Source organism: Aricia agestis, chromosome 1, assembly GCF_905147365.1.
Source record: "Aricia agestis chromosome 1, ilAriAges1.1, whole genome shotgun sequence".
Classification (NCBI taxonomy): Eukaryota; Metazoa; Arthropoda; class Insecta; order Lepidoptera; family Lycaenidae; genus Aricia; species Aricia agestis.
Window position 1 is genome coordinate 26,924,482 of NC_056406.1, and position 21,243 is coordinate 26,945,724.

Sequence of the window (21,243 nt, forward strand, 5' to 3'; positions counted from 1 at the left end):
AAAGTATACATTTAAGTCTATGCTTATATCAGTTTATAAGCGTCAAAAGCGTGTAATGTTAAAGCCCCGTATTCATGGTAAACATTTGTTTAGCAACAAAGTTGAATCAACGTGTTGCGGAGTTGCTGTCAACATGTTGCTGGCAACACTGTGTGTTGCAGAGTTGATAACAGCATGTTGACAAGCTCTCGCTCGATGAGCGTAAACATCAGTTTAGCATCAAATGTTGACGTGTGTGGACGTGTTTGCAACAGTTTATAAACATGGCAGTAGTGTGGAGCAATGATAAAATAATGCAATTAATAGAATTATTTCAATCAAAATCATTACTATGGGATTCTTCTTTAAAAGAATACAAAGATAAAAACAAAAAGAACGATGCATTCGATGAAATTTCTCAAGCCCTAAATATATCCAAAAAAGACGTGGAAACTAAAATACATGTACTGCGTACTCAATTTACTAGAGAGAAAAAAAAGTTGTCGGCTATGAAAACTACAGGCAGCGGCGCAATAGAAAAATGCAAATGGATTTATTACGAGCCATTGGAATTTTTGTTATGTGGTGCAACCACTTCAGGTGAAACGGATACTATGAATAAAACAGTAAGTTGTTTTTGTATATAATTTTTACTGTACTATTTATTGTTTGTAAAATTATTTCAATTTACGCTATATTATTTTGCCATGGAACACTTCCCTCTGGACTTATAAAGTAATCGGCAAACTGTTCTCTAATACAAAAAGCTGATTGTGATGCAGGTCTGCCCCATCTTTGCAAATCGGTCATAGGAAGCGAACCTAGTTCCCTTCGCCATGAACCTTCTAATAGGTTACCTTCAGAGTCTTCAAAATCAAAAGTTTGTGGAGGTGTATATATTGATCTGGAAACTGAGTTACGTCTTAAGAAGTTATGTAAATATACACAAGCTATTACCACGAGTTCACAATTGGCTGGTTTTAACGGAATAGGTTTAGTGAATACACGGAACACCACACATAAAATGCCAAAAACATTTTCTATAATCCTCCTAGCTCTTGATAGTCTGTAATTAAATATACGTTTTTTGTTCCCATGTTCATGAATGCCAGGATATGGTTTCATGATGTTCTCCGTTAGCGCGAAAGCACTGTCACCTACAATGATAAATGGCATTTTTGGTCCGCCTTGGGTTATTGGTTCAGGACGTGGCAGTTTAAGTGAGTTTTCTAACAATGCATTATAAAACGGTGTTTTCTGAAATATTCCACTGTCGGATGATCGACCTTTAGCTCCACAATTTGCGTATATAAAGTTATAATTGCCATCTGCAATTGCCAGAAGTACTATGCTGAACTGATTTTTGTAATTGTAGTATTCACTTCCAGAATTATTTGGCGCCACAATCAAAACGTGTTTCCCATCAATGGCTCCAATGCAATGTGGAAAATTCCATCGTATTTCGAATTCGCGACTTATTTGTTTCCATTCCTGCTCCGAACTTGGAACCTACAAAATATAAAAAAAATAATAATAAGATGATAATTTACAGGTGGATAAAAACAATGCACATGAAAGTAATATGGAGTTAGAGCCATCTCAATCACCAAGGCCCACATCGAATGTTACAACATCTACATCTTTGAGGAAAAGAAATAAGACAGATGAATTAAGTGAAGTATTTGAGGTTTTGAAAAGTGCGAAAAAAAAGATGGATGAAAAGGAGAAGAAGGATTCATTTGATATTTATGGTGAATATATTGCTGCTGAATTAAGAAGTGTTAAAGATGACCGAGCCGTGACCCAGGCACAGTACCATATTAATAATATCCTGTATGAGTTAAAAATGGGACGATATATTTCTTATGGATATCAAACGGCATCTTCTCATCCATCATCAACACCAAATAATGTCCAGGAAATTGAGAGACAGGAAACCAGTAGACTAGATGCAACACAAGACGAAATAGAAGATTCGGCTATACTAAACTTAGTTAACTATCTCAGTGATGAATCAACACAATAGCATATACTGTCTTTTTGTATTTTTTTTATAATTAAAATACTTCATTACACAAATAGTGTTTTGGTACCTACCTTGACATATCCTGATAGTGAGTTAATTAGTTCTTGACATACATGTGGTATTATTTTACTGATCAATTGTTTTGATACTCTGAATGTATATGAAAGAGAACTGTATGAATCTCCAGTTGCAAGATATCGTAATGTAATAGCCAGCCTCGTTTGAGGTGAAACTGGCTGACGAATATTTGTTTCCCTTTTGACTATTGACGGACCAATGATTTCCAGAAGATGTTCGAAATCTCTTTTCGACATTCTCGTAAAGTTAATAAATGATCCATCTGTCATTCTGAGGTCACTCATCAAATTTTCTCTTTGCAGAAGATAGTTTCGAATCCACCATCTTTTTCTCTTTTTTTTATTAGAAATTCTATACATCAGATACAAAGAACACAACAACACTACTTCCTCGGGCAACATTTTAACGCAGACTGGCGTGTGGACAGCCAATATTGATTTAAACAATGTTTCCAGCAGCATCATCAACAATGTTGATCAACTGTTGCTAAACAAATGTTTACCATGAATACGGGGCTTAAGTATGACAATACTTACTAGGACATAACAAAGAAGTCGGTCTGCATATTTCATGTAATAAAAGTGTTAATAAAGGTTTTTAGTGAACATTTAATGCTAGATATTGTTGAGTTTTGTAGTTCCGCTAAATAATAAACCATGAGAATGGTCAAACACGTGGATTTAACATTAAATACGTAAGTTTTGAACAACGTTTTTGGGCTTTTCAATCGGTATTTTTGTAAGCTAAAAAGATAATTTTAAAAATTTATTGATCTTTTATTCGTGCTATATAAGGCATTAGTGCTAAAAATGTCACATATGAGGTTGGTTCTCAGGGATGAAATCAGGAGTCGTGAGATTCGGAGTCTATACCCTGTTTATTCTAGCACTACACAAGTTGAATAGTACAAAGAAAAAAACACAAAGTTGGAAAAAGGTTTGGAACAAAAAAAGAAAGCGTGGTTGCGGTACAAGAGAATATTCGCGCACTTGTTGCTCCAATGCCGGCGGCCAGCGGACTGCCCCCGCGTCACTCTGTTGCCCCGCTCAATCGTCTAGGGGGTGAGCGAGACGGCGATAGCCGTCACTGCAGGAATCGGCTCGGCATGCGCCCGCGAGTACCCCGAATGGGACGATCGGATGATCGGTTTGCTACACACTCCCCCTCAAGTCCTGGAGAACGACCCCGCTCCTGGACTTGTGAATTAGTCTTAGCCCTAGCTGGACGTCCTCTTCCTCTCTTAGGGATAACAGGTTGAGGTACCGAGGAATCTTGGGTATTTTGGTAACGAGTGAGATCTTTGACATGAAATTTCCCTAGAATGACATCAGGTTTATCGGTGCTGGCGATGGTGAACGTAGAGGGACTTACTTTGTTAACAATTTTGTAAGGTCCATCACGGCGTGGGTAAAATTTTGCAGAGAGACCCTTTGGTCCTTTGCTGAGTAAGTGTGTCTTTAGCATTACTAGATCTCCTACCTTCAGATCCACTGCTGGGCGACGTGCCGCATCAGCGTACTGTTTGGTCTTATCTTGCTGCTCTTCCACGCGTTCCCTGATCGCTGTTAAAGAATTTACAAATTTCCTGAGGTAAGGGGTTATTTGTGGTACAAAATTGTCTTTTTGCAAGATAGCTCGAAGGTCATGACTCACCTCTGAAGGGGACCTCATCTCCCTGCCAAAGGAGAGATACGCCGGTGACTTGCCCGTTGTGCGACACTTGGCAGAGTTCAGAGCGAAACGAATAACCGGTAGCTTCTTCGGCCACGAAGAGTGGTTTTCCTCCACGAGGTGAGCTAACATTGCCTTTAAATCACGGTTCTTTCGCTCCGCAGGATTTGATTCCGGATGATACAGAGGTATGAAATTCTGTTTAATATCAAAAACTAACATGCATTGTCGCATAACAGAGGAAATGAACTGTACCCCATTATCCGAAATAATCCTGCGTGGAAGACCGAATCTTAGAAAGAACTCCTCAATGAGAACCTGAGCACAGGCTTCCGCCGTGGCCTCTTTGAGGGCATATAACTCAGTCCAGCGCGTCGCTGTGTCTTCGACTAGAAAAATCCAGCGCTCCCCCTGGTCTCCTTCCGGTAACGGGCCGAATAAATCTATTGCTAATACCTCATTCCGTTGATTCATAACCGGCGTCTGCAGAAGACCTTGTGGTTTCGCGTTGCTGGCTTTATATCGTTGACAGTCGATGCAAGCCTTAACATAATCGGTGATTATTCTTCGCATCCCTGTAAAATAATATAGCTGTGCTACTTTATAGTAAGTCCTATCAATACCTGGATGGCCAGCTGTTTCGGAATCGTGAAGCTCCTTTAAAATATTAGCAACTTGGCTAGCGGGAACTACAAGCTGGGGACATTCACTGTCAGAGTCCGGGTTGAAACGGTATAGGACTCCTTGATTCATTAGATAGCCTCTTTCGGACCATCTTTGGGCAGCGAGATCGTCGGATCCTTCAAGTTCTCTGATTACCTTTTCCAGTTCACAATCTGCGATTTGATCAGAGCGTAGTTGGCTAGGAGTCTTTGTGGGCAGATCACATATAACGGAGCATATGCCGCAGTCTTCACGGGACTCGCTTGAACAGATCGGTCTGCTAAGTGTGTCTGCCACGACATTCGCCTTCCCTGGTGTGTACTGGAATTGGATATCGAATGATTGGAGCTTTAAGGCCCAACGGACTAACCTTCCAGCTGGTGATTTTAAGGATAGCAACCAGCGAAGAGGCTGATGATCGCTGCCGATGATGACTGGCTGGCCGTCTAGGTAAGGCCGAAAACGCTCTACCGCCCATACTACTGCGAGCGCCTCTCGTTCTGTCGTGGAGTAATTCCGCTCAGCAGCATTTAGAAGACGGCTAGCATATTCGATCGGCCTTTCCTGATGACCATCCCCTTGCAGCAAAACTGCACCTAAAGCGTAGTTACTTGCGTCGGTACGCAGAACAAAGGGACGGCTGAAGTCGGCCTGTACCAGTATTGGAGCTGTTGTTAAGCGTTGCTTCAGTTCATTGAAGGCTTGGGTTTGTTCTGAGCCCCAAGACCAGACTTGGTTCTTTCTGGTTAGTCGCGTCAAAGGTTCAGCGACTTTCGAGAAGTTTGGTATGAATTTTCTGAACCACGAACAATTTTGCAGAAACGTTCTTAAGTGTTTGAGGTTACCAGGTTCCTTCATGTCGAGAACTGCACTTACCTTATCAGGGTCAGTGGATATGCCGTCTTGTGTAATGACGTGGCCGAGATATTTCACGCTCTCTCTGGCAAAGTGGCACTTGTCCCTGTTGACGTGTAGGTTAAATTCAGCCAAACGCTTGAATACTGCCTCCAGGTCCGACAGATGGCGCTGGTAACCTTCAGAGATTACTAGGAGATCGTCCACGTACCCTAAAAGTGTAACATCTTTTAATGCAGCAGACGACCGAAAACGGTCGATACAACGCTGAAACGTAGCTGGCGCGTTGCGAAGGCCAAAGGGCATTCTTTTAAAACGGAATGTGCCCAGAGGACATACAAAAGCTGTTTTGTCTCTGTCAGCCTCGTGTACGCTGATTTGCCAGTACGAAGAACGCAAATCTAAGGTACTCATGTAACAGTTTCGCTTTGTGCTTTGTACCAGCTCGTCAATGCGTGGCATTGGATACGTGTCGGCTTTGGTGATTGCGTTCAAACGCCGGTAATCAATGCAAAAACGGATAGAACCATTTGGTTTTGGTACCATGAGCGCCGGAGAGCACCAAGCCGATTCACATTCTTCTATCACGTCTTCCTTTAGCATTTTGTCAATTTCCTTCCTCATCAGCTCCTTCTTGGAAGGGTTGAGGCGATATGGAGGTACTGCAATAGGTTGGTGCTCACCTGTGTCAATTCTGTGTACTGCATACGGCGTAGGACCTCCCCCTGCTGCAAATACCTGTGCGTGCTTGTTGATGACGTCGGCGAGCGCCTGTCGTTCAGCTGGCGTGAGATGGGCACCTTCGTCCTCTCGGAGAACAACAGCTGTGGATGCACACGACACGGTACGAGAGGTTGGTTCAAAACACAGATTATATTTTACGTTACCACCATCAGCACCGAAAAACCAAATATCCCTACTGAAATCTATCACAACACCTGCGGCGGTGATAAAGTCTATCCCGAGCAAGGTTTCGTTATTAATGGAATCCGGGAAAATTAAGAATGGCATTGTAATAACTTTTGACTCTAAAGCCACATCTAAAGTGGTGGTAAGAACTTCCATTATGCGAATAACACCGTCAGCAAGTTTAACTTCACGCGTAGACGGGTGGAGAGGGTATCCCTGACTTTGAAGGAGAGTGTATAGCGAGTGACCGGCAATACAGTGCTTTGCCGCCGTGTCAATCAACGCGGTGCCGTGAAACCCTAAAATTTTAATTTTAAAAGTCGGTCGTAATTCGCGACCGTTACGGGGATTGTCACTGTCGTACTCGCGAGCACACTCACACTTACAGCTAGAAAATACACTTTTTACATTATTTACAATTTTTGAGTTATTGTCCTTTTGACCGTGAATGTTACAAATGGAAGAAGGAGGAGAAGAACTATTGTGATACAGAAAGTTATTCGAAAAAATTTCTTGTGTACACTTTAGTTGCATATTATTTAAGCTATCAGCTCCTAGACTATGATTTTTATTACAAGAACAGTAATTATTATTTTTACACAAATCATTATTACACTCGTTTATGTTTAAAGTGTTTTGTGGAGTGCACGATATCATAAAACATTCATTATTTTTACACAAAATATTATTACACTCCATACAAGACTTAAAATTCTTAGAATTATAGTCACTTACATTTGTAGTGTCTTGTAAGGTCAATGAACTTTTACACTCCATACAAAACTTAAAATTCTTAGAATTATTGTCACTTACATTTGTAGTGTCTTGTAAGGTCAATGAACTTTTAGAAAAGCATACATTTTTCGAGTTATAACACTTATTTTTACCACTGTTATAATTATAGGTATAATCACTATTGTTCTTAGAGTTTCTAGTGCATAAACACTTTACATTTGGACTAAGGTTATGATCGCTTTGGGATACGCAATTATGAGAATCGATAGAATAGAAAGAGTTATTTTGCTCACTTATCTTTTCACTGTTTCGTACTAAGTTAGAGTTATTAGAATATTGAGGCTCACCTGGGGTCATCAACTTACGACACTGGTCTCTCGTATGGCCGTAGCGTTTGCAGTAAACACACATCGGCCGGGACTTCTTCGTGGGCGCGGGCAACTCCCTGGTCGGCGCCGTGGACGCCGGCGCCGTGGGCGGGTGTCGCGCCGGAGCTGATGATGGAGGCTGCTGACGAGTAGCGGCACGCACGGGAGCAGGGCCTGCTACGGCCGGCTCGCGCGGGACCGGGTACACGGCGTCGGGAGATGACGAGGCGGGAGCCACATGCAGTGCTGGTTTCAGGCCCGAGCTGGGCCTCCGTCCCTCGTCGAAGGCGTCCTCGACCGCTCGTGCGAGGCGTAGAAAATCCGTGAAGCTGCCGATTTCTTCTCTTCTGAGCCTTTCTCGGATGCGGCTACTCGTAAGCGCGTAGGTGATGTCCATTTGAGCGGAAAGAGATAGATCGCCCCTTGGTAACCTCGCAAGAAGGGCGCGTATTCGCGCGACGAAAATATCTGTATTTTCGCTTTGCTGAGGACTGCCGAATATTTCGAGATATATTCGGTGTGGAGGGCGACGGTCTCCGTATGCACTAATTAGGTTTTCTTTAGCCTGCCGCCATGTTGATAAGGTGTCTTTTATCCCTTGCCACCACGTGGCGGCGTCTTCTTTAAGGAGGTATGCCAGGCCTCTTATAATGTTAGCGTCCGACACTTGCGCACATTCGCAATATGCTTCTATGGCGTCGATAAAGGCTTCTACCGACTCTTTGCTTCGGCCGGAGAAGGACGCCGTGCAACGCGCAAGTGTAGCTTCGGCTGGCGGGACGGAAAATGTCGAATTGGCCCTAACAGATTGCAGTAATTCCCGAAAGGCTTCGGTCTGGGATCGCTGCAACGACGCGATTATCGATGTCATATTTTCTTGGGTGAATGTTGTTTCGACTCGGTGCAGGGACGCGTCGTCGCCATTTTGAAGATTTTCAAACGACGCGGCTGGCGTGCTCGGTCGAGAGGCATTTTGCTCCTCCTCCCTACGTGTAAGGCTCGCCGCTCTGCTTCTTGTCATCGGCATGGTGTACCACTTTTCACACTTCACTGGTTTCCGCCCTTTTCCGAGACGTTGGGGCGCCACATATGAGGTTGGTTCTCAGGGATGAAATCAGGAGTCGTGAGATTCGGAGTCTATACCCTGTTTATTCTAGCACTACACAAGTTGAATAGTACAAAGAAAAAAACACAAAGTTGGAAAAAGGTTTGGAACAAAAAAAGAAAGCGTGGTTGCGGTACAAGAGAATATTCGCGCACTTGTTGCTCCAATGCCGGCGGCCAGCGGACTGCCCCCGCGTCACTCTGTTGCCCCGCTCAATCGTCTAGGGGGTGAGCGAGACGGCGATAGCCGTCACTGCAGGAATCGGCTCGGCATGCGCCCGCGAGTACCCCGAATGGGACGATCGGATGATCGGTTTGCTACACACATCAATTAATAATTTGGCTATAAAATTTGCATAGCTTTTTACGTGTGTTTACGGATTCTCATCACTTGAACTATAGTTAATCGATATCATGAACTAATTGACTTTCTTTCCTGTATCATAATGTGCTTCGAAATAATCGACAAATATGGCGGCTCTCGACATAGGCGAACGCGTTGGCCAACGCGTCTGCAGACGCGTTGGCCCAATGTGTAGAACGGGCGTTCGCGCGTTGGCCGTAGGTATTTAGACGTTGGCCAACGCGCGAACGCCCGTTCTACACATTGGGCCAACGCGTCTGCAGACGCGTTGGCCAACGCGTTCGCCTATGTCGAGAGCCGCCAAAATAGAAATATTCAAGAAAATAAACGCACACTACTTGTATGAAAATAAGCACAAAATGGCCACGCGATGACGGGCTAAGACTACATCTATACTATAATACTTTATCTATGATCAAAACGCTCAAAATAGGAGGTATTTTGAGCGTTTTGATCGTTTTTAACGTTAAATTGAACGCGGGGTTTAAATATGCCCGGCGTTCCATTTGATGTTAAAAACGATCAAAACGCTCAAAATGCCTTCTATTTTGAGCGTTTTTATCGTTTTTAACATCAAATGGGGGTTGGCATTTGAATCACGCATTATAGGGAGAGGGGAGGGAACGGTGGCATTTTATAGGGGTTAGTTACCCCTTTCAAATGACACCTGATTTGTGTATAGTTTTTTTTTATAATACGTGTGCTAACTGCTAAGTACTCACATACGGTTTTGCTCGATAGTTTTACTCCGAATCGAAGGAAATGACATATTTGACATATTTAATTCCATCGAGCCGGCTCGAAGCGAGCCATCGAGCTGTTAGTTTTGCGATCCACACGGTGGTTATTGCTCGATTTGGAGTAAAACTATCGAGCAAAACCGTAATGTGAGTACTTAGCATTAGAAGTTACGTGTGACGTAACGTTATTTAACGTGTCTTTAATATTAATTTTTCACCATAGTTATGTTTTGTTTTACGCGTAATTTGTTATAAAATATTTTTATAATAAGTGTCATAAATATAAGAACAGTATACAATTCTAAAGTAATGAAATAAAGCAATGTATCACTCCGTACTGGCCCAATACGACTTGGTTGGGTTAAGTTAGCTACGTTTTACGTTTAATAGAATTCTTTGTTAGATACGGGGGCTCCGTCGACTAATAAATTTAATTAAAGCCAGTTGTTATACTATAAATATAATATACTTATCTATAAAAAATATAGAGGGTGCAATTATTAAACCTTGAGTTAGTTTGCCAGGGTGCAAATAAGTGCTTATAATTTGTTACGCAAGGGCGATAGGGCATTGCATTCCCGCAGCGTCGAAGCTGTATATTTACAATATAAGACATAGAACCGAGTTTGGCCACACCCAAAAAAGACTAATTTTGTCGGAAGACTAATTTGGTTGTTTTAATGAACATAACCTCAAAAAATAAAAAATATATTTTTCGTGGTAACTACTGTTTTCCTAACTTTAGGGAGGGGGGAAGGGGGCTCCTCCTCCCCCCGCCCCTCCCCCTCTTCTCTCCCGCCCCCTCCCTATAATGCGTAATTCAAATGCAACCCCTCAAATGGAACGCGCAGATGGTGGAAACAAATAACAAATCGGTACTCCATACTTCTACTTTCTCGGCCTCCGTTTTTTTAAATGAACAGAATAAAAATTATGTACACAAAAATATGCTCTTTATTATAAAGTTTTTATAGCAAGTATATATATATAAATGGATTTTCAAATGTGTTAGTCGCGCTAAAACTCGAAAACAGCTGGACGGATCGGGCTGATTTTAGTCTCAAAATATTCGTAGAAGTCCAGGGAAGGTTTTAAAGTGACATGAAGTTCACCGGGACAGCTAGTATATTATAAAAATGTAGTTATCTGATCAAGTTGTTGGCAGCCATTATGATAAGGGTGATTCGTGTCGCGGCCACGTGTCCGGGGTAAGCTTGCAGGAAGCGCGTGAGATGCGTGCGGACCTCACGTACAACCAGCGGCAGGTGCGCGCGCGTCCCCGGTTCCCAAGCATCCAGTCTTGTTATAGCCTCTTCCAAGTACCTGGAGCACACACGCCAGTCGTTTACTAAAACTCCTCCTTTTCATAAAAATAAGAACAGAGAGATAACATCATGGTCTGCGACTATTTTTTTATTTTACATAACTTTAGTCTTTAACCTATACTGTCTTTCCAAGGGGTGCAGATTTTAGTTTTCTTCCTTTACGAATAACAGTGACGTGTCAACAATCAACATAATACATTGCCGAAACATTACGAACTATCTTTGTACGTCTGCATAGTAATAGGGTTACAAAATGCTTTTTATTTCAATAATTCCTGTTGATCCCGAGATTTCCAAGGGGTGCAAGTGCACCCCCTGCCAGCGCCCATGCTATTACTTAAATTATACTGTATACATATTAATATACATGCAAAATACCTGCATTTCAAGTGCGTGTCGTGTACCATATCAGTAACCAGCTGCTGGACCAACGACAGCAGCACGGGCTGGCGGAGGCGGCAGGGCGGGCCGAACACGCGCGCGGGCTCCGCCCCCCGGCACGCCGCCACCACCAGCGCCAGGTCGCCGGAGGAGAGGGCCTCCTCGAACGATGCGTTAATGTTACCATCCTCTATATGCTTCTTTATCACCGCCGATTTCATCTGCATGATAACAAGCATGTAAAGTACCTACTCAGGATCAAATTGACAAACAGTGCTTAAGCCAAGCCAGTTGATGAAGACAAGCCATTTTATACTACAGATAATTTCTCGCTCTTAAAATAGGATAGAAGTATAAAATGTCGGCCAAGTGCGAGTCGGACTCGCGCAAGGAGGGTTCTGTACCGTAAAAACCTGTCAAAGTAGTTAGCTCAAATTACTGACCAACTTGTTGACGGCGGAAGAAGGCGGTGCCGCAGGAGGCGCAACACTGTCCGGGGCGGCGGCGTGCTCGCCCCCACCCCGCGCGTCCCCCGCGCCTCCCGCGCTCACTCGCATCTCCGACATCAGCACGTCAAACAGCTTGCCCCGCCACTCCTTTAGTTCGTTCTGAAGGACTCTGTAAATTACCCAAATATTTATTAATTCTGTATGAATCTTGACTTGTTTTATGTTTTATTGTGGACTTGTGGTGGGTGACCAATATAAATAGAATTAAGAAATTACAAAAAAAAAACCCGCCAAACAACTTTAAAAAGTAATGGAATAATATATTTTACTGACTTTAAGTTTAAATAATTCCTAAGTGTAAAGTGATATTTTAGTCCATTATTGTTGTCACGGTGTGTCGGGGGACCGCCAACAGTGTGTTTGCATTTTGTATCGCCATATCACTGATTGTCTCGATTTGGTTCGCTGAAAACTGACCCTTAAACTTTAATGTTATGTAAAATCAAACATCTAGGTACATTAGCGATCCTCCGACACACCTTGACAACAATTATCTATGGACTAAAATATCACTTTACACTTAGGAATTATTTAAACTTAAAGTCAGTAAAATATATTATTCCATTACTTTTTAAAGTTGTTTGGCTGGGTTTTTTTTTTAATTTCTTAATTTAATTTTATTTCATGCTGTTTAAACTTGTGTTGGTTAGGTATAGTGCAGAATAATTCCTATCAACAGGATCATATTATATCCCAATGAATAGCATCTAGAAATGTCCTTTTAGATGAGTCCAAACATGAAACCTCCACTTTGGGTTCATATGGAGCTCGGCTCCTATAGAATCCAGGTGATGCTGCAGCAGCAGCATGCAAAAATTTATTGGTTATCTACGTCTTACTAGTTGTCGCAATTAAAATGAGCCCAAACACGAAACCATTGCTCTAAGTTGGTGAGGAGTTGGGTATCCTATTGATTACCAGGTGATGCTGCAGCACCAGGTCAACTTTCCATTAATGTGTTCATAAATATCACAAACTAGAATGCAATAAAGCCCACCAAACGACTGCAAGTTGCTAATCGGCCCTTCACGAACCAGATGAACCGCGATTTTTCAGCACGGAGCAGGCTGATGATGATGAACTATAGCTAAGAACACTCTCAATTAAGTCAGCTTTCAAAAAAAAAAACTAGATCAAAATCGGTCCACCCGTTAGGATGCTACGATGCCACAGACAGACAGACAGACAGACAAACAGACAGACAGACAAACAGACAGACAGACAGACAGACAGACAGACCGACATACCGACAGACAGACACGTCAAACTTATAACACCCCTCTTTTTTGTCGGGGGTTAATAAATTAATTTCGAACCATACATTATCTGCTGTATCATACGTGGGCGAGAGATGTAAGGCTGCGTCCCCATCAGACACGGCACGGCGCCGCCACCGTGATACGGTACGGCGCTGCACCGTGACACGGTGCCGTGTACGGTGCGTCGGCCTATTCAGTCGATATTTGCGCTCGAACGAGAGTGCTTGTCTGGATAATGGATATGAATTATTCTCTTGTTGTTACTAAGACGAAGATTGAAAAAGAATCATTAAATATTTTTTGAAGTCGGTTAAAAAGAAACCGAGGAATGTTTCTCACGGTGGCGGCGTCGTGCCGTAACACGGTGCCGGCGCCGCGCCGTGTCTGATGGGGACAGAGCCTAAGTCACGGAATATACGCAGAAATAGTACTATGGTTATTAGGGCTGAGCTGACCTAAGGGCTTCCAAGGTTTTTTGCTATCCTAGTACCAAAATAATCAATTAAAGCATCCATATTCCATACTTTATATTAAAAATGCGAAAGTGTGCCTGTCTGTCTGTTACCTCTTCACGTCAAAACTTCTAAACCGATTTTGCTGAAAATTGGTATGGAGATACTTTGAGTCCCGGGTAAGGACATAGGATACTTTTTATCCTGGAAAAATGTACGGTACTCGGGCGATAACGAATTTTGGCGCAACGAGTTGCGGGCGTCATCTAGTTACAAATAAAATATTGAAGGGAATTTCTACGAGTAAACTTCTTTTCTTTTCTTTTTGAACCTCTTCTGTACTTACTCCTCCAGAATAGTCTGCAGGTGGTGCAGGTCTCGCGGCTGGGCGTCGAGCAGGGCGTGGTGCTTGTGTAAGGCGGCGCGCAGACCCCGCGACCACCGCCCCGACCACTTCACTATACCCGCAGAGTTCGCCTCCACTGTGGTAGATAGGTAAAGTTGTCTATGACAATTTATAAAATTGATAAGGAACGTCGAAAAAACGAGGCTCCAACTACTTAACTAAGCCCTCAGGCGTTTAAATGTTACACACAATATTAGGTAATCTATACTAATATTATAAATGCGAAAGTATCTCTGTCTGTCTGTCTCGCTTTCACGCGAAAACTACTGAACCGATTGTAATGAAATTTTGTACACAGATAGCCTAAAGCCTGAGAAAGGACATAGGCTACTTTTTAACTGGAAAAGGGGGTTGTAAGGGGGTGAAAATGCGTAAATTTGGTCAAATTAAGTTAGTTCCAAAAACTCAAAATAGATGGCGCCAAGAGTCCCCTAGATCGCGCTATTGCTTGCTCATGCGTATTTCTATAAGAAGTGATACCATGTCAAGCCAAGTTTTTCGATCCTTTCGATTGTTATACACTTACTATACTAATATTATAAATAATATATAAATTATAAATGCGAAAGTATCTCTGTCTGTCTGTCTGTCTCGCTTTCACGCCAAAACTACAGAACTGATTGTAATGAAATTTTGTACACAGATAGTCGAAAGCCTGAGAAAGGACATAGGCTACTTTTTAACTGGAAAAGGGGGTTGTAAGGGGGTGAAAATGCGTAAATTTGGTCAAATTAAGTTAGTTCCAAAAACTCAAAATAGATGGTGCCAAAAGTCCCCTAGATCGCGCTATTGCTTGCTCATGCGTATTTCTATAAGAGGTGGTACACGTTACACACGTTATTAACTAAGAACCACCTACCAACTTAGATTAGTTATCAAATTCAAAAACAACAGCGCCAAAACTACTGAGCCGATTGTAATGAAATTTTGTACACAGATAGTCTAAAGTCTGAGAAAGGACATAGGCTACTTCTTACTGGGAAAAGGGGTTGTAAGGGGGTGTTTATGCGTAAATTTGTTCAAATTAAGTTAGTTCCAAAAACTGGAACAGATGGTGCCAAGAGTCGCCTAGATCGCGCTATCGCTTGCTCATATGTATTTCTATAAGAGGTGGTACCATGTTACTCGTAATTTAAGATTTCGATTCTTTCGATTGTTATACATGTTATTAAATAACTCACGTACCAACATAGAAATCAGAAACAACAGTCTACCAATAATAAATACTAAATAGTTTAATGGCCTATGGGTATTGGATATTGGGCAAAGCTAAAGTTGTGTAATGCATTATGCAGCTAAGTTGTGTAAAGCTAAATAAGCTTTAAAAGGTATAAAAAAGTTTAATTAAAGAAAATCATATTATGTGCACACTATACGGCTGTTTTGGGTATTTTGATTTAAGGGGTACCAGGGTTTTAAAAAGCTTTTGACACCAATTTTGTTGACACCGCGCGCTATAAACTGAAGTCCACGCGGACGAAGTCGCGGGCAACAGCTAGTTAGTAATATGTCGTAACTAACTACACCACAGGCTTATAAAATTGAACTGAAAATACTAATCCACCGCTCATGTCATACTTTACACTCGGAGAAACACATAAATCAAATCGGTAATCTTTAAGGCCCTGGCTCATATTCAGAGTATACAGCTCTATCTAGATTCTAGTCTCTGGAGGAATTATTATAGCTATGGACTACGGTATGCGCACTGATTTTATCTGAGCACTTATAGCGCACATAAAGCACCTGCCAATCTGCAGAATATGCGCGTTCCTGTAACCAGCCCCGGATAGTCGTTATAATATGCTAGTCCTAGGCGAGCGGCAGCGTCAATATGAGATAACGGTACATGTGGCGGCGGAAATAAAGTGACCTACTCTCATAAATAATATGAATTCGGCACTGTCAGTAACGCTAGCTAACTCACATTGCTGGAACGCGCTACTCAGTACACCGGTGACGAGTTTGAGCAGCCTGCGGTAGGCGGCGTCGAGCGCCGGCTGCAGCGCCCGGGAGAACGTCTCCGACAGGCAGCTGCGGACCACCGGCTGCAGGGACTCCGCCGTCGCGCTCGCCAGCTGAGCTTTCAAGTCCTGAATGTGGCATAGGTTGTAACTAATTGTAAACTAGAATTTAGAAACGACTATATAGGTACACATAAAAGAATGAAAACATAAGATATTAGGTAGAACAGCTGCGTATTAGATGTGATCTAATACGCAGCTTTCAATAATTTTTTTTATGAAATAATGGGGGCAAACGAGCAAACGGGTCACCTGATGGAAAGCAACTTCCGTCGCCCATGAACACTCGCAGCATCAGAAGAGCTGCAGGTGCGTTGCCGGCCTTTTAAGAGGGAATAGGGTAATAGGGGACGGTAGGGATAGGAAGGGAAGGGAATAGGAGTGGGTAGGGAAGGGAATAGGGTAGGGTATTGGGCCTCCGGTAAACTCACTTACTCGGCGCGCAAGCGCTGTTTCACGCCGGTTTTCTGTGAGAACGTGGTATTTCTCCGGTCGAGCCGGCTCATTCATGCCAAAGCATGGCTCTCCCACGTATATATTATATATTTTAGAATTAATCTTAATTTAGAAAAAATAGTTATGAAATCGAAACATAAAATGAGTATTGGCAGAAAATTGTTAGAATATTAGATATTAGCTGTCGCATAATGTCCTCTAGTTAATACATTTGTTCACAATATTATATTCAGGCATTTTGCTCCAATGTCGGTTATCTTGACAAAAAACAATCTGCTTACATCGCTCTGCAGGAACTTGCAGATACTATCCTTAATCTGGAAGTCTATGCGCTGCAGATGTTTGAGCTCGATGGCGTCGAGCAGGCAGCGCGCGCGCGCGTCCGCCCCCTCCGCCCCGCCCCCCGCGCGCCCCGCCTCCAGGAGCCGCGCTAGGACCTCCAACCTGTACGAAAACAGTATTGTAGAAGGCAGTTAAAGGCAGATATACGATCGACTTTATGCCGATATGAAAACTATTGTGTCAAAGACCAAAGTAGATCGTGTATTATATGTAATCTATACTATTATTATAAATGCGAAAGTCTCTCTGTCTGTCTCGCTTTCACGCCAAAACTACCGAACCGATTGTAATGAAATTTTGTATACAGATAGTCTAAAGCCTGAGAAAGGACATAGGCTACTTTTTTACTGGAAAAAAGGGTTGTAAGGGGGTGAAAATACGAAAATTCGTTCAAATTAAGTTAGTTCCAAAAATTCAGACTAGATGGCGCCGTGCGTCTCTTACATCGCGCTAACGCTTGCCCAACATCTTTCTATAAGAGGTGGTATCATTTTAAATACGAGATTAGATTTTTTTCGATTGTTATTTCTATTTTACGTTATTAATTATAAGTCAGTACTTTATATTATATACAGTGACGTAACCTTAACCTATCAATGATAAAGAGTTTATGGGTAAAGCTGTGTAATTGGGGGGCTAAATAAGCTTTAAAATTTGGCATAATATATAAAGTTTAATTTTAAAAAATTAAATAATAAGTGCACACTGCACAGCTGTTTTGATATAAGGGGTACCAGGGTTTTTTTATAAAAGCTTTTGACACCAATTTTGTTGACATCGCGTACTATAAACTGAAGTCCACGCGGACGAAGTCGCGGGCAACAGCTAGTTTATAATAGAACGAAAAAGTAATATTATAATTCTGATGGTAGGTGATTAATATTTGGAATTTATTTATTGTTATTGTATATACTTATTTCAAATAAGTATGGATGTTGAAATAAGTGTGAATCTTTTGTAGGTAACATTTGTAACACTTGAAACAAATCCAAATAATTACTTACAAAAAAAATATTAACCCATCAATCCCCAAGCGGCACCCGGCTGTCGCATAACAATTGAAAATCTATTGTCTGCGATTCCCACGATCGAGGTATTAGCGTATTAATAACTGGTTGGCGTAAATCATCCTATTCTTTTGCATTTACAGTAAATAAAATATAACATACGATTGCAAGTCGGCGTCGTGTATGTCGGCTGCGGGCGGGCGGCGTGACGTCACACTCGCCAGCTCCCGCCGCAGACCGCCCACCAGTACCAGCTGCTCCTGCAGCAGCCCTACATCAAGTGTGTATCAGCTGCCGGTAGCTCCATAACATGGTAAAAAATGGTAATCGACGAACCTCTTTTTCACCGCATTTGAACCCAAAGTTGCAAATTAAGTTTCCAAAGTGGGCGTGACGTAAGGCATACAGAATTAAAATTCTACGTTCTGGTCAGTTTAGGAAAACTGAAAGTTCAAAAGTTTAAAAAAACTCCATAGTTGCTGGTCGTTCTTACCTCTGTAAAGGTCACAAACAGGTAAACTGAACTGAACAAGAAGGTCTGGCCATCGCAGGTTCTTACTAGGTAAGATTAAAAAATTCAAGATAGTTATTTGTAAACAGACTATTAAATAATACTTTCGAAATAGTTACTGGTTGGCTATCACGAGAATAGTTATTCGGCTTATGAAACAAAAGTAAATGGCTAATGGGCGGCTTGTTATCTTTCAAAAGATTACGCATATTACGCGTACTCACTGTTTAGCTCGTCAATTTTCCTCTCCACATTGATTAATTTTCCTTCAAGGTGGAGTTCGTTATCTTCGGCCAGCGACGCGTCGGACCCGTGGTCCACAACCGCGCAAGGTGACGAGGCTTCGCTGAAGACGACTGCGGATGGAGAGGACGCTTCGCTGTAGACAACGACGCAGGGCTCCAACGAGGACTCGCTGTGCGACCGGTGGTCGGCGAAGTAGAAACTTTCGTCCTCGCCGATGAACTTCGGCGTAAAATCCACGGTGTCGACTGACTTCCACCTTTTTAGATCCATATTCGTAGCTAAACTGACAGATCAATAAGTTTATACTTGTTTTTTTGAACTTACCCTCATTTTTGTTTGTTTTTGTTATTTGTTCGTTTAAAATATTATGTTCTTAATAAAGACGAATCCTGTGGCACTTGTTTTATTAGTTAAATTTTAAACCTAGCAGCTACGTAGCAGGCATTGATTATGATTCTTTATCATTTATAATTCCTTTATATGAATAATAAAATGCGTTGCTACTTGCAATCTACTAATACGTTTTAAACTACAATAAATTAGTTATGAAGTTATGGCTAATTTGAAAATAGAGAGAGTGGAGTGAAACAACTGTTGTAGTACAAATTTTTATTAACAACATATTTAATGTCACTTTTGTTATTAACAATATAAAATAATATAAATGAGACGAGACGTAATAATATGAATTCTTAGAAAATTATAATGAGAGTCCTTTATTGAGTGATTTTCTTAACTTCTATGTTCCAAACTATGACATAATTAACATTTAACAGACAAAACATACTATTTTCTCCTTTTGTAGTGTGTAGACAAAAATACGATTGAATAATCATTGTCTAGTAATAATAATTATTTGATATAAATTTGCGAATTAACAGTTAATAATATAATTATTATTACACGTTTAGGACGTCATATAATGATGAAATATTCAAAGCAGATATGTTACTACCGCGCGCGTTGTGAAGATTCAAATACGGCCCAATTGGGCCGTCTGTTGTTTAGTCTGCATCGAGCGCAGTCACGAACGTGCCGCGTCTTGTCTTACCTAAATAAATTGAAAATGACGTCGTGCGCGTTTCGAAAATGTACCAATTATGACTAAAAAAAGACAAAACACATGGAATCTCTTACCACATGTCTTGATTGCAATAAATACCTCGATTATTTACATTTTCAATAACTTTTTCGAACAATATAGAAAAAAATCGAATTTTCGTCATAGCTCAGGCGAAGAAAGAGACAGCGATACGATTCGACGTTTAAAAAGAGAACTGTCTCTTTTATGTAAATGGTTTTTCGTATCTTTTGTTTCACTTATCTGTCAAATTTGTCAATGTTTGCAATTTTGAATTTGAAAATTGTTCGGAAGAGATTAAAAGCCGGAAAATAGTATGGACGTAACAGATCTGTATAAGTAGAATATTATTGACGTCATAGTATAGTTGTCTGTACTTATCAGGAACCTCAACTAATTATAAGTTTACTTAAAAAGTAATGTTTTACTAGCCGTTGGACTTCTAAGGACTTAAATTAAGCTTATAAAAGTACTTACAAATTACAAACTACCGATATCAATCTGCTGGAACGTTTTTTTACTATCCACGGACAAAAACAAAAAAGTCTTCCCGATAGTCGTAAATTTTTAAAAGTTTTGGCTTTTGATGTCTGGTAGTAGTTAAAGTCATTAAAGTTTCAGTCGGACCAGAGAAATTGGGACAAGCCAAATTCCATAGCTACATAAAGATAATTTAGAAGTAGATAAAGTGAGTATTGGTATCTCTGCGTTTCATAACAGTTATACTATATAAGTCGGGAGAAACTTAAGTTTTACAGATGGCTCGACGAAAAATTTCTAGGTTTTTTGTGGTATGCGACGGAATAAGCTTACGAGGAATAACCAGGCGTAAGCGGACGAAGACCCGCTATTGGTAGATCAAGATCAACACTGGAATGTTATTGGTTGCCACTTGCCAGTCACATGCGCCTTTTCCGATCTTAAAGCCATGCTGCCTTTACTTGGTGTGTACTTTAGAAACACTTTCTCTAAGGAATAAGACTAGATAATATTCTTAACCAAAAAATTCCAATCACACACAGAGCTGTTCCTTATGGTCATAATATAATGTTAGAATTTGCTTTTAGCACATTGAGAGTTAAGTCAAGCTTACAACTAGATGCAATAAAACAGTCATTATAAGGCAGTTATTGGTGTTATTTGTTTGACATAGGAATAACCATAGCGCATAACAATAATTCATATTATTATTACAACTTTGAATACTAGTGTAACACAATAATATTATGTTTGTAAGTTATGAAAAATTTAATGAAATTCAATATTATGTTATAGCTGTTCGAGTAGGTAATAGAAACATTTTATCAGCCTAAACATTGTCAATAGTTATAGCGTAACATTAAACATAGGAAGTAAGCAGAACTTTTTTATCATAATGTTGTGAGGGTAACAGTTATAGAACAAAATATTTTTAGGGGTTCCCAATCTTTCTCAGCTTGCGGCGCAGTTAGGGCCGGGACACAAAAACACGATACGACGTCGTATCGTGTTTTTGTGTCTCGGCCCTTACACGTAAAATATTTTGTCATGGCGTCCTACTTTACCTAGATATTAGAAAAAAGATACATAAAATACCGGCTATACCTTTAATGATTATAGTTAGGCTAAGCAGGTTAATAGTAATAAACAAATATTTAATCATCTAACAGCTTTACATAATTATTATCATAATTTAATTTTATAATATTTGTGGTTTCGGATAATGACGAACGAGTCACGGCGCTCCTCTTGCCTTTCCACGGCGCACAGTTT

General features: G+C 41.1%; 4 protein-coding genes across 5 annotated transcripts in view; 1 reads left to right on the top strand and 3 right to left on the bottom strand.

Moving 5' to 3' along the window:
• LOC121732302 (ras-related protein Rab-5B) overlaps nucleotides 1-2,854 on the top strand; it is a 30,982-nt gene extending 28,128 nt beyond the window's left edge. Inside the window, exon 8 of the transcript XR_006036350.1 lies at nucleotides 2,835-2,854. The gene's annotated coding sequence lies outside the window, so the exon portion shown is untranslated. The remainder of the gene's footprint in view (nucleotides 1-2,834) is intronic.
• LOC121732279 (protein ANTAGONIST OF LIKE HETEROCHROMATIN PROTEIN 1-like) lies at nucleotides 56-2,597 on the bottom strand. Its single transcript, XM_042122113.1, has 2 exons — nucleotides 2,077-2,597; nucleotides 56-1,488 (listed from the first exon to the last, which is right to left on the bottom strand). Exons 1-2 carry the CDS (start codon nucleotides 2,545-2,547, stop codon nucleotides 667-669), a joined length of 1,293 nt encoding a protein of 430 aa, XP_041978047.1. The 5' UTR covers nucleotides 2,548-2,597; the 3' UTR covers nucleotides 56-666.
• A 710-nt stretch (nucleotides 2,855-3,564) lies between the features above and the next one.
• LOC121733294 lies at nucleotides 3,565-8,409 on the bottom strand. The gene is made up of 5 exons (XM_042123513.1): nucleotides 5,770-8,409; nucleotides 5,294-5,484; nucleotides 4,574-4,738; nucleotides 3,737-3,952; nucleotides 3,565-3,645 (listed from the first exon to the last, which is right to left on the bottom strand). The coding sequence occupies exons 1-5, from the start codon at nucleotides 8,309-8,311 to the stop codon at nucleotides 3,565-3,567; spliced, it is 3,195 nt and encodes a 1,064-aa protein (XP_041979447.1). The 5' UTR covers nucleotides 8,312-8,409.
• A 2,032-nt stretch (nucleotides 8,410-10,441) lies between these two features.
• On the bottom strand, nucleotides 10,442-18,726 carry LOC121732266 (enhancer of mRNA-decapping protein 4-like). Of its 2 annotated transcripts, XM_042122100.1 has the most exons (9): nucleotides 18,389-18,726; nucleotides 17,816-17,924; nucleotides 16,586-16,748; nucleotides 15,752-15,917; nucleotides 13,765-13,900; nucleotides 11,642-11,816; nucleotides 11,196-11,419; nucleotides 10,618-10,815; nucleotides 10,442-10,483 (listed from the first exon to the last, which is right to left on the bottom strand). In XM_042122100.1, the coding sequence occupies exons 1-8, from the start codon at nucleotides 18,678-18,680 to the stop codon at nucleotides 10,635-10,637; spliced, it is 1,446 nt and encodes a 481-aa protein (XP_041978034.1). In that variant the 5' UTR covers nucleotides 18,681-18,726; the 3' UTR covers nucleotides 10,442-10,483; nucleotides 10,618-10,634. The 2 variants fall into 2 exon arrangements, with proteins under 2 accessions (XP_041978034.1, XP_041978026.1); XM_042122092.1 differs by lacking the exon at nucleotides 10,442-10,483 and having other exon boundaries at nucleotides 10,600-10,815.
• Nucleotides 18,727-21,243: the final 2,517 nt, after the last annotated feature.

Coding starts and splice junctions, on each gene's coding strand:
- LOC121732279 (XM_042122113.1), bottom strand. CDS start 2,547: ATGATGCTGCTGGAAACATTGTTTAAATCAATATTGGCTGTCCACACG. Junction 1,489..2,076: donor CACTATCAGGATATGTCAAG/GTAGGTACCAAA, acceptor TATATTTTGTAG/GTTCCAAGTTCGGAGCAGGA.
- LOC121733294 (XM_042123513.1), bottom strand. CDS start 8,311: ATGCCGATGACAAGAAGCAGAGCGGCGAGCCTTACACGTAGGGAGGAG. Junction 3,953..4,573: donor CAGATTGTGAACTGGAAAAG/GTAATCAGAGAA, acceptor GATATTAAACAG/AATTTCATACCTCTGTATCA. Junction 3,646..3,736: donor AGATGAGGTCCCCTTCAGAG/GTGAGTCATGAC, acceptor ATTCTTTAACAG/CGATCAGGGAACGCGTGGAA.
- LOC121732266 (XM_042122100.1), bottom strand. CDS start 18,680: ATGGATCTAAAAAGGTGGAAGTCAGTCGACACCGTGGATTTTACGCCG. Junction 11,420..11,641: donor CTTCCGCCGTCAACAAGTTG/GTCAGTAATTTG, acceptor GTTATCATGCAG/ATGAAATCGGCGGTGATAAA. Junction 10,816..11,195: donor GACACGCACTTGAAATGCAG/GTATTTTGCATG, acceptor TGTGTGCTCCAG/GTACTTGGAAGAGGCTATAA.